This window comes from Pezoporus flaviventris, unplaced genomic scaffold, assembly GCF_033815535.1.
Source record: "Pezoporus flaviventris isolate CSIRO_AGI_PZ_B2104156 unplaced genomic scaffold, CSIRO_AGI_Pfla_v1 ptg000001l, whole genome shotgun sequence".
Taxonomy (NCBI): Eukaryota; Metazoa; Chordata; class Aves; order Psittaciformes; family Psittacidae; genus Pezoporus; species Pezoporus flaviventris.
Window position 1 is genome coordinate 6715996 of NW_026892549.1, and position 14163 is coordinate 6730158.

At 41.3% G+C, this 14163-nt stretch overlaps 2 protein-coding genes across 3 annotated transcripts in view; one reads left to right on the top strand and one right to left on the bottom strand.

The window, feature by feature from the left end:
- The window catches only part of LOC133280480 (TGF-beta receptor type-2-like), a 34289-nt gene extending 31360 nt beyond the window's left edge, over positions 1-2929 (top strand). Inside the window, 1 exon segment of the mRNA XM_061475266.1 lies at positions 2552-2929. Within this exon segment, the coding sequence (XP_061331250.1) occupies positions 2552-2764 (213 nt within the window). The 3' untranslated portion in view covers positions 2765-2929.
- A 3395-nt stretch (positions 2930-6324) lies between these two features.
- The window catches only part of OSBPL11 (oxysterol binding protein like 11), a 43880-nt gene continuing 36041 nt past the window's right edge, over positions 6325-14163 (bottom strand). The window contains exons 12-14 of one of the 2 annotated variants that reach the window (XM_061474323.1): positions 10658-10840; positions 10081-10234; positions 6325-7963 (exon numbers count right to left, since the gene is read on the bottom strand). In XM_061474323.1, coding sequence (XP_061330307.1) covers positions 7886-7963; positions 10081-10234; positions 10658-10840 — 415 coding nt within the window. In that variant the 3' untranslated portion in view covers positions 6325-7885. The remainder of the gene's footprint in view (positions 7964-10080; positions 10235-10657; positions 10841-14163) is intronic. The other variant, XM_061474406.1, reaches the window with a different exon arrangement.

The following is a 14163-nucleotide window of genomic DNA, read 5'->3' on the forward strand; positions in this document are numbered from 1 at the left end:
AGGAACTTCAATCAGCACTGCTACAGCCTTCGAGTATTCATCTTGGACATTCACCTCCCAAGGTCTCTGATAAATTTTGAAACCACAGGAAAAATACAGTGCCTGGGTTGTCAAAAAGCACATTCTGATAGTGCCTGACCCTAACTGTGCCATTTGCTGAGCTGAAGAAAGGCTGACTGCAGTCTCCACTGAGAAATAACGTTGCTGTAGTTGGGTTGGTCTAGCACATAAACAGAGCAAGGCTTTAAGGTAGTAACTTTCATGAGACCACCTGATGTTCACTAGGGAAGAGGAACAGAAAAGCTACATTGTGCTCCTGAAAGCCTGCCTCTGACTAATCTTAGGTGACCTAACAAACATCTCCTTACAATCCTGGCTTTACATGGTTTTCCGCGCATTTTGCAACTGGTCTCCCCAGGATCAGGCATGGGGCAGCACCATCTGCTGGGAAGCAGCAGAAAGCCACCGCTCTGTCACTCCTGAGGTCAATGGCTTCATGTGAGAGGGAGCACTGGGTGACACCAAGAAAGGCTGACATCAAGAAAGGGTGACAAATTGCTCACCTGAAGGGGAAGCTCCCACAGATGTTACCACCAACAAAAATAAGTTTGATGCAGAGCACCAAATGCTAGTTCCACATTTCAACCATCAGAATCACTCTCAGACAAATTAGGACCTACATTGTTGGGCACGGTTTAAGATTTTCAGCAAAAATAAGCATTAATCCCCCCAACAGAGCTGACTCACCCAGCTTGCTCCCCATCAGCAGCTCCAGGGCAACTGCTTGCAAGGCTGCACAATAAAACTAACTGAAGAAATGCATCTCCAAAGTTCTCCCAGATAACTTATGAACACCTTAAGCCCATGCTTCTACCTCGCTTCCCACCCCATCACACTGAAATTAAAAAAAAAAACCAAAAGTGATTATTTAGGCCAGGTAAGTTCCTGGATCTGGTTCATGAAACAGCTGAATAGACTCTTGTACCGGCACAACCGAAGGGCTGGTGTAGGACAAGAAGGAGCAGTGGGAGCTTAAGTCAATATTGCGCTAAAAATACTCTTGTAAAACTCAGCATTCTTTGGAATGTTGGAAAATCTGAGATATTGAATATAAACCCCAAACTAAGTCCACTTTGTGAGCAAATCAAGACATTCCAGTTGTACCATTCAAAAGAGCACCATTGTTACTTACAAGGCAAACTGAAAATAGATGTCATGACTTCAAGGCAAAATAAGCAAAGGATACCTAATGACTAAACCATATGACAGTGCCATGTTCTGTTTGAGAAAAGGCTTATTTTAAAAGCTTCAGCTAAGCTAGCTCATTTTTGCATTTTAATCAATTACCCTCAAATCCTTCCAACTAAGCTAATAAATGAGTGATGCAAGATTTACTGAAACACACCATCTGTCAGTTTTACTGCATAATCCTGTTCTCCTTAATCCATACCCATTACAGAAGACTTAGTATAGCGACCCTTAGCACAGAGCAGTGAGTTCAGACTAAAGTGCAGGACAGAGGACATGAACAGTACATCTCTGTAGGACTTGCATTTTTCTCGTGTCGGTCCACATGAGACTTTCAGGTTGTCTTAATTACAAATTAAGAAATACACAAAAACCACCGAATAACATGAAGCTCTGCTTAGAATAATGATTTTACCATTGTGTTGCCAATGATGCAAAAAGCAGTAGCACGCGATAGGAATTATATAGGCAAAAAGCTTCAACATAGCTGTGTTACTAGCTTAAGAGTGGGAAAATACCAGCTGAATTTTGTTTCTAAGGCCAAAATATTGGCACCCCCTTCACAAAACTACACAGTTGGAAGAAAATATATTATTGGGAGACATAGCCATTGTAACTGAGAGGAACTGAATGTGTTCTGGAGCATACTGAGAAGTATCTGATCCTACCTAAACCAAGACACTATTCATGGTGAGAAAAACAAAGTCCAGCTGCACTCTGCTATGAGTATTTGGCACAGCGCACCCTCTCAGAAAGCTGCTAAAAAGAGAAGTCATGTTGATGAAGTCTAATTCCAATCTTGCCTTTGAAATTTCCCTTTTCACACCCCAAACCTCCCCCCCCACCCAGATGTAACAGCCAGGTCACAGGCTTGAAACCCAGAGACCTGGGATCTGGTGCCAGCCTGCAGGTCTCCTCTCCCATGCTTCCTGATTTTAGGATGCTCTGATCTGAACAGGCAAGGCTGAGACAGGAGTGTCTACTTCCTTCCAGCCCCTACAGAAGTCCCACAGTTAATACAGACCAGCTTCCAAGGAATATTCCAAGGAGCATGGAAAATGCTTGGGAGTGGATCCCAGGTGAGCCAAGGCTGCAGCCCTAATACTAGCCGTGGCAGTAACGGGGCAAGCATTGGCACTCACCACAACTTACCAAGGCTGTTTCCTCGTGCTTAGGCTTGGGCAGAAAAAGTGTTTCTGCAGTAAGCTGTCGAAAGTATGGTAAACCACTGTTGTGTTAGATCAGCTTCCAGCTCCCCTTCCTCTTGGCCTTCAGATCTTAATTTCAGTCCTTCTAACTGCAGGGAATGCGCTTTCTGTGTGACACCATCACAGAGTGCTGGGACCACGATCCTGAGGCTCGCCTCACCGCCCACTGTGTGGCCGAGCGCTTCAACCTGATGGCACAGATGGATTGTGATGATATCCTCAACAACAACACAGACAACGAGGCCAGCAAAACAGCTTCTCCAGGCGGGGAGCACCAGGACAGTGACGGCAGCAGAAACACGCAGTGACACAGCAGGAAAAAAGCCTCATCATGAGAAACAAGAGGATAAGTGAGAAGCATTTAGCTCATAGGAAAAAACCTTGCTCCATTTTTCAAAATGGAACCAAGATCTAGTACATAACTTATTTATAAGATCTGTTTCCTGCCACAAATAAGTGAACTATGGAATCAATACTTTGGTTAAAGTGCAACCTTATATATGAACTGATTTTGTACCTACTTTAAATGTATAATGATGCAAAGCATTCCTTTTATTATTTTTTAAAATAATAATGTTTAATCTTTTATTAATAAGCTCCAGAATTCTGTGTCTATCTTTTGAAGTCCTTCCATATTGCCATCACAAGTTTCTCTTCTAATTGCTTATTCTGCAGGGATCAAGAGAATCGTCAATTTTCCTTTTTTAATGGTGTCCACACGCAATAAAAAAAAAATTATCTGTTGTAACAGCATAGAAAAAACCATCTCCAGATGTTACACATCCTCAGTAGAAGAAATGCTAGCACCCACGAAAATTACTCATTGATCAGGCAGTCTTAATATGGTGTAATGATGGCAAATCTAGTTAGCAAAAGCCTGATTTGCTGCAACTCCAAGATACCTTTTTTCGCTGGGGAGTTCCTGCATGCATTGTTCAAGTGGGGCATGAAGTTTCTTTGATAGAAAACAAAAACCACTAAGAAGTCTCCATGCAGGACACCTAGACAACTCTTTCCCCATAGAACACTCCACTTTCCAGCCACTGTTAGGCAACAGATCTGTGCCACAGCAATAGTGTCAACACAGATGTGTTGGCTAATTCTTCTTGCAACTCTTACGCACCCCTCTGCTGTGTTACTCAACCCAAAGAGACACAACCAGGCAGAACCTGGAGTTTCAGTCCTGTAACCACCAGACCAAGCCAGGCTGCCTATGCAGTGGAAAGGTAACTAAGGAAAGGTAAGCCATACCTCAGTCGTGAACCCGGGCGCTGTGCATATCTTAAACCTTCCACCCTTGGGAGCAAAAGGTAACAAAAACTTCACCTGCTGCTAAGCCCTGCAAGCCCATACCCAATTCTCACCTAAACAGAGGACAGCATCAGAGAGGAATACTTCGTTTGCCAGTGTGCAGCTGAATGGATCAGCCCTACAAGACAGGGGACCGAAGGCTGTTTTGGTTTTCCAAAATGCCAAATTATGACAGCACCAGCCCATACAAAACACTTTTCTCTGTTTCCTCTTCCTTGGACCATTTCCATAGCTCCTAAGCTATGGGCCTATAACGAAAATGCCTTTAAACCCTTCAAAGAAGGATGGAAGTGGAATGCATTAGGTTGCATCAAATCTAAACAATAAAAACTTAACTTCAGCTACCAGGGATAAGTCTCCACCTGCAACTACGACAGTACCTTTTACTCTCACTAATCCCCCACTTGGCTGATACCTCCTGTCATTTTAGGATTTTTTCCCTTTTCTCTTGCAGTTTATCCTCCCCAGTTCACCATAAACACACCCTTTCCACCCACCTGACTTCAGTCTCATTTCTTTAATGTATTGACCACTGCTCTACTGTATGCATGCCCAAGAGAAACAGACAGTATGGGGCAGGTTTCCTGACATGGAGATAAACTATGGGAACACACCAAAATACACCCGGGCTATCCAGTCTTTCCTTCCCATGCAGAATTTCACCTACCAAGTTTTGCACCAAGTCGTTTGGATAGAACACCAATTAACGTTTACTTGTTCTTCAAAGTTCACTTCAAGAGGCTTTAAAAGGCAGTCTGACCAATTCTTCCCATAGGTCAGCGGGTCAGAAGGGGATCAGCACACACAAACTAGACATTCAAGGCTGAATCTCTGATTCTGATAGCTGAAATGCAAATTATCCTGGAAGACAGACACTTAATACTAGGCTTGATAGTTTATCCTGTCAATATGCTGAAAACTTCTTAGTCTATTTCCCTCCCCATGGCTAAAATCTTGAACATTCAAATTTACATACTACATTTTTTTCTATGAAAACCAAGTCCACAGTCAAGCTTTTAGGATTATACACCTGAACACCTGCGTTAAACAGGAGTGACTTGTCACACTCTCAGTCTTCCATGATCAACAAGGTATGCAGCACCTCTGAAGAAAGCCACTTATTTAACCTCCAAGATCTGTTTTTAACTCAGGGAGTCTAAAACCACTGAGATCAGTAAGAACTTTGCTCTTAGCCTCAGTGGAGCCCAATCAAGCCAAAAAGACAGAAGGGAACATAAGGTGAAATCCTACGTTTGTCACGCTCCTTGTTGAACACACTGGTTCTAGCAAATACCTACATAGGAAGCAGCAGTGAGACATTCCCCTCGCTCCACAAGGCACAAGATGGAAACAACAGCAGTTATGCAAGAGAATCAAATCTGGTCAGAGTTAAAAATACCTCCATTAGTCCACAGCATGCTTTCAACTCTCAAAAAATCACATAAATGTCTTACAATTTAAGGTGGATATCCAGTGGCTAGATTCGTTTTTTTAAAACTGTTTTCAACTACGTCCTTTGTTTCTAGAGGTAACTAGAAGTTTGCATCATAACAAAATCCACATCAGGAATCCATTCCAGTTCTTGTGATAATTTCAGCAAAGGAAGGCTTTAATTTCTTTTTTTCCTAGCAGTACCGCCATGTTAAAAGAAATAGTTTCATGTGTTTTAAAAGACTGCTTCTTCAGTGTTGGGTTTATTTTTACACAACAAAATTAGTAACAGCTTTCTTAGTGTGAAACCACAAGCATACCGTATGAGGGTGGAAGAAAAATAACTTGACTAATAATATTATATAAGGAACACAAATGGGTTTATGGTCAACATGGGAACTTTTCGGTCTTTTACAGCCATCACCTTGACAGATTCGCAAACCAAAATTTTAAGCAGAGCTCAGTGACTGAGTCATAAGTCTTTATTTTAATAAGCACAAGTTTGATCGCTAGAGCATGCTCAGCTGATAAAGGTTTGTCTTCTGAGCTGATCACTACCATATTAAAAGCTGGATGCTGGACCAGAGCCCTTGCTGTTTGTTTAAAGCAAATCTACCATGTGACACAGATAGAACAACTATGAAACATATACAGTGTTGTCAATTTATTTTCTGACCCTCTACCACCCCAGTCTGGTGCAGGTACCAATGAACCATGGAAGTTCACATGTTGTCACCATTATTCCAATTCCAAATGCTAGAATTGGCCAAGGAGTACATCCCAAATGTGCCACAGACCTAGAAACAAGGAGGAACTAATCCCACTAATCCCACTGTTTTCATGGTTATTTTTATTCCCGGTTAAATATGGAAATGCCCAGCATTTCAGACATCCCAGACATCCAGAACTAACACAACAGGATGATTGTATAGAATACTACAAACAAGACAGCAGGGCCCAGAACGTTCTTCTGCTGGAGAATATAGTTACTACTGAAGTGTACAGTGCCAAAATATCCCATCATTAGGGGCCAAGGAAAGCCCAGCCAGATTTCCAGCATAAAAGACAACAACCACCCGCTTCTCCTGGTCACCCAATCTCCAGGAAAGCAGACAGAACAAATGAATCGTTTCATAGTTTTATTACCCCCACCCCCACTTCTCACAAACGGACTATGACTCGCATTGAGATCTCAGTGCATTTTACAGAAAATAAATGTACAAGAGGATCCAAATAGTTGTGCATAAACCCAACTCCTTTTTTGCACAATTTGCAGTTTGTGTTGAAAGTTAAACATGGTTATTTAAACCTTCTGATGCATTCTTGTATCTTCTCCATGACCTTACCAGATAACACATTTGTGAGTTCTCATGATGCCGCATCAGGTGCAGCCATTGCTGAGAAGCGGCAGATAGCGTTATATACACTTACTGGAAGACTACATCAGAAGAAAAAGACAGATTAAGGCACCACTGTTGGAAAAATTAAGGTAGCTTGTAGTTACAACAATAACGAAAGCCATAGTAAGTACTATTCTTAATTGCCAGCAATTCTTAGACTTCAATAAAATATTTATAGAAAAAAAAAAAGGATGCTTGTACCTGAATACAGTTTCCTGATGTCTGATTGTTTCAAGCCAACACCCAGGTCTCAGCATAATCAGCTTTTTTTTTTTTTTTATGGTAAGATAAAAAGCCAGGACCTACATCCATGTATTCACAGGTCACATTTCACTGTTTTCTTCTGAATAACACCACAGGAGAAAAAAACAAAACAATCCAAAGCACAGTTTGTAACACTGATACTTCATCTCCGAGATGATTAGATGGGCAGAGACACTGAAATACAAAACTAAGTTTTCTGTTCATTTTGAAAGCCTTAGTCCTCAGGAAGGGAAGGTGGAGGAGGAAAAAAAAAAAGGCCAAACTTCATTACATTATATTATGAGAAAAACCAAAGTCGCCCGAAGAGATTTAATAAAATTAGGAGTTGAAAAGTGTTCAAATTACTTGTCCAATTCAAGTCAATTATTTCAAGTATATTAAAATGTTTCAGAGGAAAAATTTCTCCATGGTTACAATTCTAATTGTTTTTATAAATCCATAAAAAAGAAAGGGAGTCTCTACATATATCCCATATTCCTCCAATGCATGCACGTGTTTTCTCTGAGGAAAAAAAAAGTCATCACAATCCAGTTGTTTCTTAACACTGATTTCAGGCACATCTTCCAAATACCCCTTCAGTTTTCACCAAAAAGGTTAATCACTGGGCATAAAAGCAGCAATTCTTTTGTTGCTGTTGTCTATATATAGAGCAGGTTTCAGTTATTAAAGAGCTTGATGCAGAGTCTGAAAAAAGTTCCCATGTCACTCCAAAATCCAACAGCTCCTTCTCCTCTGAGGCAGCTTTTGCAGTCAGATCTACTTAGAAGAATCTTATACAATTCAGATAAAATCTCTTGGATGATACAAAAAACAAGAATGTACCTGGTTTGTCTCTACAGCTTCAATATTATTTTACCTTTTTCTTCTTTAATACCTTTAAAGTGCCCTAGTATATTTATTTCTTTATGCTCATTTAAACTTTCACAATTACATAAAAAGGGAACACTCTGTGTGATTACTGTGTTTTGAGAGACAAGAGGAAAAGGAGAGGAACATCAGAAAACTCATCTTAAAGCAGCTTTTCTAATTAATGTCCGTTTGCTGAGTTTGTGCAGCAGAGACTGTTTTCCAGAGGGGTTTATGATAAACCCAGCCATCTCCCTGCAATTTGAAGAGAAAATATGGTTACAATAAAGACACCACCCCAGGAGAATTCCTTTCACACAACTATTACATTGATAGCTGGGAAAACCAGTGGGACATAGCTTATACCTTTAACTCCCAGTGATTAAGACAGAGACCAACGCTGCAGGCTTCCAAGACTACTTCAGAACACATATGGACTCTTGCCGAGCCCTAGTGCTCTCTAGGAATTGACTGCGCTTGTAATTAACCCAGATGCAAAGCTACTCTTCTCAACTTCATGATCCAAATTACTTTATGAAACCAAACAAGAAGCCAGCAGAGGCGCAGCTATCCAGGACTGTCAGGTCTAACACAGCCCAACTGCTTACCCAGAAACAAAGCAGCTCAGGATTACATTTAAACATTTTCTGAGTAGATCTGTATCTAGTGCTAGGAACAGAATTTCACCTCTTCTAAATCTAGATACTAACAACATAAATATCTAAATCTGAGTTAGTAATACTAACATAACTTTAGAGAACAAAACACTGAAGATAGCAGATAGTCCTGAACTATCTCAAAGTTATCATACCAGCAGTCCCCAGGCTTCCTGGGCAGGCTGCAGCTCACCTTGTTAAAAGTCTTACTGTATTATTATTACTACCATTACAGAATAGAGTTTAAGCCATCAAACAAATAAGCTTCATCCAAAACATAACACACAAGAACAAAAAAAAGTTCTAAGGTGTGAGAGACTGATGTGAAATCAGACTCCACTGTCCATTGTCTCAAAGATTGGTCTGAAAAGCTGAGATGGGATTCCACCTATCTTTTGTCGCAGAGATAGGTGGGAGGAGTTGAGATAAGACTCCAATATCCATTGCCTGGGAGAAAAGTGTGTGGAGCTGGACTGGGACTCCACCAGCCTGAGGAATGAGTGGGAAAGAGCCAAGACTACCATCCATTACCTTGAGGATTGGTGTGAGGAATTGCTACCCATTATCCCAAGAATTGCCGCAGACCTGGGGGGGTGGTGGGTGTGAGTGTGTGTGTGTACAGACATGTGCAGTTTGCCGTTGAACAGCTGGCTGCAAGACCAGGGAAACTGGTCCACCAGGAACGTGTAATACAACACATGAAGAACAGAGGTACTCCCCACAACTCATAACAAAACGGGGAAAAGATAATCACTGAGGGGCACATCGCCAGGGAGCCACTGCCATGAGGATGACTCCAGAAGGACACCTCCATAAGGACATTCTCCACCTGTCACAGACATCTCATGGAGTTGCCCTCATGGTGACACACTCTATGGGGTTCCTTCAAGAGGACTCCAGAAGGACACCTCCAGAAGGACACCCACCTCTGACGGATTCCTGGGGGACACTCTGCTCTGATACCGACTACGAACCCTGAAGAACTCTCACCACCAATGATGACAAAAACAGGATGACACCACTGGACCCACGGTGAGGACTCTCCCTCTGCACCCCAAATTCTTGCTTCATTTTCTACCTTTTTTCCAATTTGTCCTATCGCTGTTCCCTTTATTACAATAATTTCTCTATTTTACAATAATTATCCTTTCATAATAAACAAACTGTCCAATTACGGTACTTGACCTTGTTTGCGTCTTAATTTCACCCTTGGGATGACGAACTGAAACAGGGTCTGGCACTGGCGTTTTCTCCAACCAGATCCTGATATAAGGTGAGAATGAACTCACGTTCCTTCATGCTAATAGTACTATCTTGGGTTCACACACACACACAGAGCGTAGGCAAAATTAGTACTATTGATTATTTTCTTTGGGTATTTACCATTACAGTCTACTTACACATGTATATGCAAAGCTGTTTTCCATACACCACAAGGAAGTGCTTGGTAAAAAGAAACTGGACCACAAAACAGGCAAACATTCTGTTGCAAGGGAATCACAAAATCAAAGTGTTTGGGAACTGAAGTCACACCTTCATATGTTTAGGAGTGCTTATGTCACCTTACTGTCAAGGATTCCATGGAGCTAAACTTTGAGATCTAAGGCAAAATACTCAGAATTATTCTGACAGGACGTGGACCCATACTACAATGAAAGCATGTGCCTTCATTGTAGTTCTACCTCCACCTTCATCATCAGCTGTTTGGGAACTTACTTCTTTAAGGAAGTATTTAGTACACCAGGGTGTTTCTGTTTCAGCACGAAGCCTCTCTTCGTTCCTCTGTCGCTCTTCAAGGGCTCGCTTGTGCTCTGTAGCCTTATCAATGTCTCCATCCCGCAGAGACTCTGTTACATGCTGCCACAGCTTCCTACAAAACAAAGTTTTCTCAGTCTGCTACCTCAAACTGTAGGATTGCCTCATGCGTTTCCTTCAGAACAGAAGCACTCCCTCCAGTTATACATGACAAACTAACTCAGATCAGAGCATGATGGTGCAGCACATGTGGAAGGGCTCAAAGCCAAGTCTTACAGCTACACTAACAATTAGGAGCAGATAGAAATCACTCTGAGGTTTTGGTTGTGCCAACATAATGTCTGTTTGTATACCCTGTAAAATTGTTATGGAAGTGTTATTCAACAAGCAGTTCCTTGTGAGGACTTCACTTGTCAAGAGCTGCCCCAATATGTAAGCATTTTCCACAAAGGAAAACCTGAAAATGTAGATATTCTAAGGCATTCACCAGACTGCTTAAAGATAAAAAGGGTCAGGCAATAGTAAACACTTATTCTACCTAGATTCAAATGGTCCTTGTTTCTCAAGGGGCCGGACTCGTTTTCTTGTCACTGACAACTTTGTCAAGTCCACATATTTTGTCTCCCCGTTGCTGTAGGTGAACTCAAGCATGCTGTTCCACTCCCCTTGCACTCTGCACACCACTGTGTTTGTCGTGTTCTGCTTCACTTCACCTGTGACCCTAGGAAAAAAATTTAGTTTTTAAAGGCCATGGCTGAAAACACCTGAGTATTGTTCCCTGCATATTCATTCAACTTAATTCTGAATGAGTCTGCAAACTTGTCACACTGCCTTGAAAGATGCTGGTTACTTGAACTGCATTTGTATGGAGAAGCTCACAGAGCAAAGTGACTTCCACTTGTTTCTGTAGTACTCTTCACGTTACCCAGAAAACTCTTTTTGGCTTCAGCTTGAAGTTATTTCAAACCTTTGAAACAGAACTGAAAATGGAAAAGAAACTAACACAGGCTGGTTCACATGTAACAAGCACTTAATTGTTTCCACATGAAACTCAGATCCATAGCTCAGACTTCAAAATTTAAAATTAAACTCACTACCTGCTGACACTCTCTCATCTTTACATTTCAATGCTCTCCATGTGTAGGTGGTCTCCATTTTTATGTTCCTCACATGAGGAGCAGACACATGAAGGCAAAAAGCAAAACAGGAAACTAGGAATCAGGAAAACTGCTTTTCTTTCCTGTCTTCCACAGAAAACTCTGCCAATAACAAGATACTGAAAAGGTCTTTCTAATATGCAGTATTTCATTCAAAGTGGTGTACTGATACTCAAGTATCACCATAATTACACACACTGATGCATATTTTCCTCCTGATCATCAAGACCTGTCCAAAGACCGCCTGACAGTCACATCATCCTGAATCAAGGAGTGGAAGCTTACTGATCAGTGCCAGACAAACAAATCACCATCCTCAAACAGAACTTTTCTCCTAGAAAGAAAAGAAACAAAAGGGTCTGCACACTATGCAAACAAGACTTGAGACATCCTCACTTGTAAGGTGCTCCAGGATTCACAAAGGACACTATTTCTAGCTCCAATCAAACTTCAGTTACCTGTATACAAGCTCTCTAAAACAACATACAATATACAAGCTCTCTAAAGCCTCCCTTCCTGCATTTCATGAGTGCTAATATGAAGCTGTCATGGTTTAAACTCTGTCAGCAAGTCAGCCACGCAGTCTACCCCCCACCAACTCTTTTTTCCCTTCCCCCCTGCTCCTGGAGGGAGGGGGAGGAGAATCGAAAGAATGTAACTCCCACAGGTTGAGATAGGAACAGTTTAGTAACTAAGGTATAACACAAATCACTACTGCTACCACCAATAATAATGATAAAGGAAATAACAAGGGAAGAGAATACGATACCACCCACCGAAAACGAGCCCGACCGAGCAGAAAGTGCCCTTCTGGGTAACTCCCAGTTACACTCTGGGCATGACGTGCTGTGGTATGGAATACCTCTTTGGCTAGCTTGGGTCAGGTGTTCTGTCTCTGCTTCCTCCCGGCTTCGCCTCCTCCCTGACAGAGCATGAGACTCACAAAGTCCTTGGTCAGACTAAACATCAATGTTATCAGCTCTGTTCCCAGGCTGAAAGTCAAAACACAGCACTGCACCAGCTACTAAGAAGGAGGAAAAATTGACTGCTACTGCTGAACCCAGGACAGAAGCACACATTACATCTCCTTTGACACTTACGTTATGTGCAGCTAATAATGGCCAACTTGCACACCTCTAGTTTGCTCTTATTTCCTTTGAACTACTGCACACAGATGAGTAGACAGCAGCACTCCTGTGCTCCCACCTTGCCCATGCTGGCTGTGAGATGCCACATTCAGCGCAAGAAGGGAGTACAGGACATGTAGATGCCACTTCCCTTCTTATATGTGCACCAGTTACTTCCAGCTGTGTCTGCATCTATCCATGTCCTGTCCCCTCCAAGCCTGGCATCTGTTTTGATGCGATATGTTTGATGAGGTACAGTACTGAGCTGCTACATGAAACTCTCATTGCAACTTGTGTTTCTTCAGGTTGCATTGACACAGCCATTCTCAGCACTGTAGATCACAGTATCTGCCTGAACTAATATTAGTGACAAAAATCTCCTAGCACTTCTTTGTAAGCTTGGCATGAGTGATACATACCTAGTTGTTCACAATCATCATCCTCTATTTCATCAAGCTAAAGAGGTACAGGACCAAGGAGCCAACAACCAGCTGAGGTCTAACAACTAGGGTCACTCTACCAAAAAAAAAAAATCTGTAACATTGCCATAGCAACCCACTTGCGCTCTGTGTAACCATGACAACACTGCTGCTTCCCCATCAAGAGATTCTTCTGGCCATGTCCAATCATCACCGTGTCAAATTTTCAATAGTTACAGTACCTTGAACAGATCTCTCTTCATAAAGCTTCTACATCTGTGACAGATTTCAGAAACATATATAACAAAACATTTTCCAAAATTAAATCACTGAAATAAAATTGCTTCCTATCACTTATTTTTTACGGTACAACAGGAGCTATTGCAAGGTGGAAGATACACTACACCAATGGGGGAAAAACCTCCCGAAATGATGCAGCACTTTAAAATTGTCAGAAAAGTTGCATCTCCAGATGCCACTACGATAGGGAGCTATGCTTGCAAGTTAAATTCAAAGCATGTATGGGAATTCATAGGGCAAAGCACTTTATGATGGAGGTTTTGGTGCATTTTTTGTTTGTTTTCTTTAAACCAATAAATATGGCCTTACTACTGTCTCACAAAAAGTGACTTAGAGAAGACTGATGATTTTTTGCAACCTGTGAGAGCAACCCACGTTTAAGAAGTTCTGATGCTCAAGGCTGTTACATATTTCATTATCTCCAACACATTTAATCTAAAAAAGGTTTAAACAAACATTGTCTAGTAAATGTATGAGTACAAAATGCTCTGGAATCAGATATTCTTTGTGTGACTACTACTGAATTTTCTCCTTCCTCAACTGTCTCTATAACAGCACAAGGCTAATCTGCAGCAGTCTTACCACAAAAAGTCTAAAATCAATGTTGGTGATTTTCTAAAGCTTTTGCACCAAGCGTGCCAACACTTCCTAGAATCTGCCAGAAGTAACCCTAGTCAAACTTTCCCTGGATCTTTTTTTTTTTACCTGTTAGTTTTTAACCATGCATAACCATGAAGAATTACCACTACAAGAATTGTCATTTCTGTCTTTAAAAAAGTTATTTTTACCTAGAGATTTTCTCTAAGTTGCTTAAACTTGATAGTCTTAGGTTTCTCATATAGAAATCCTACAACCAATGAGTATCAGAAGACCAGTTACTGCAGTGCAACTACAATGCATGTTGCAAACAAATTGCAATATTTAAGACAACACGATCAACTTCAATTCAAACAAGAGCAAATCCAAAAACAGGAAACGCTAACCAGCTTCTACTAACAGAACTACTAGAATCTGTAACAGCCATAAGCTCTGCTTTCCCAG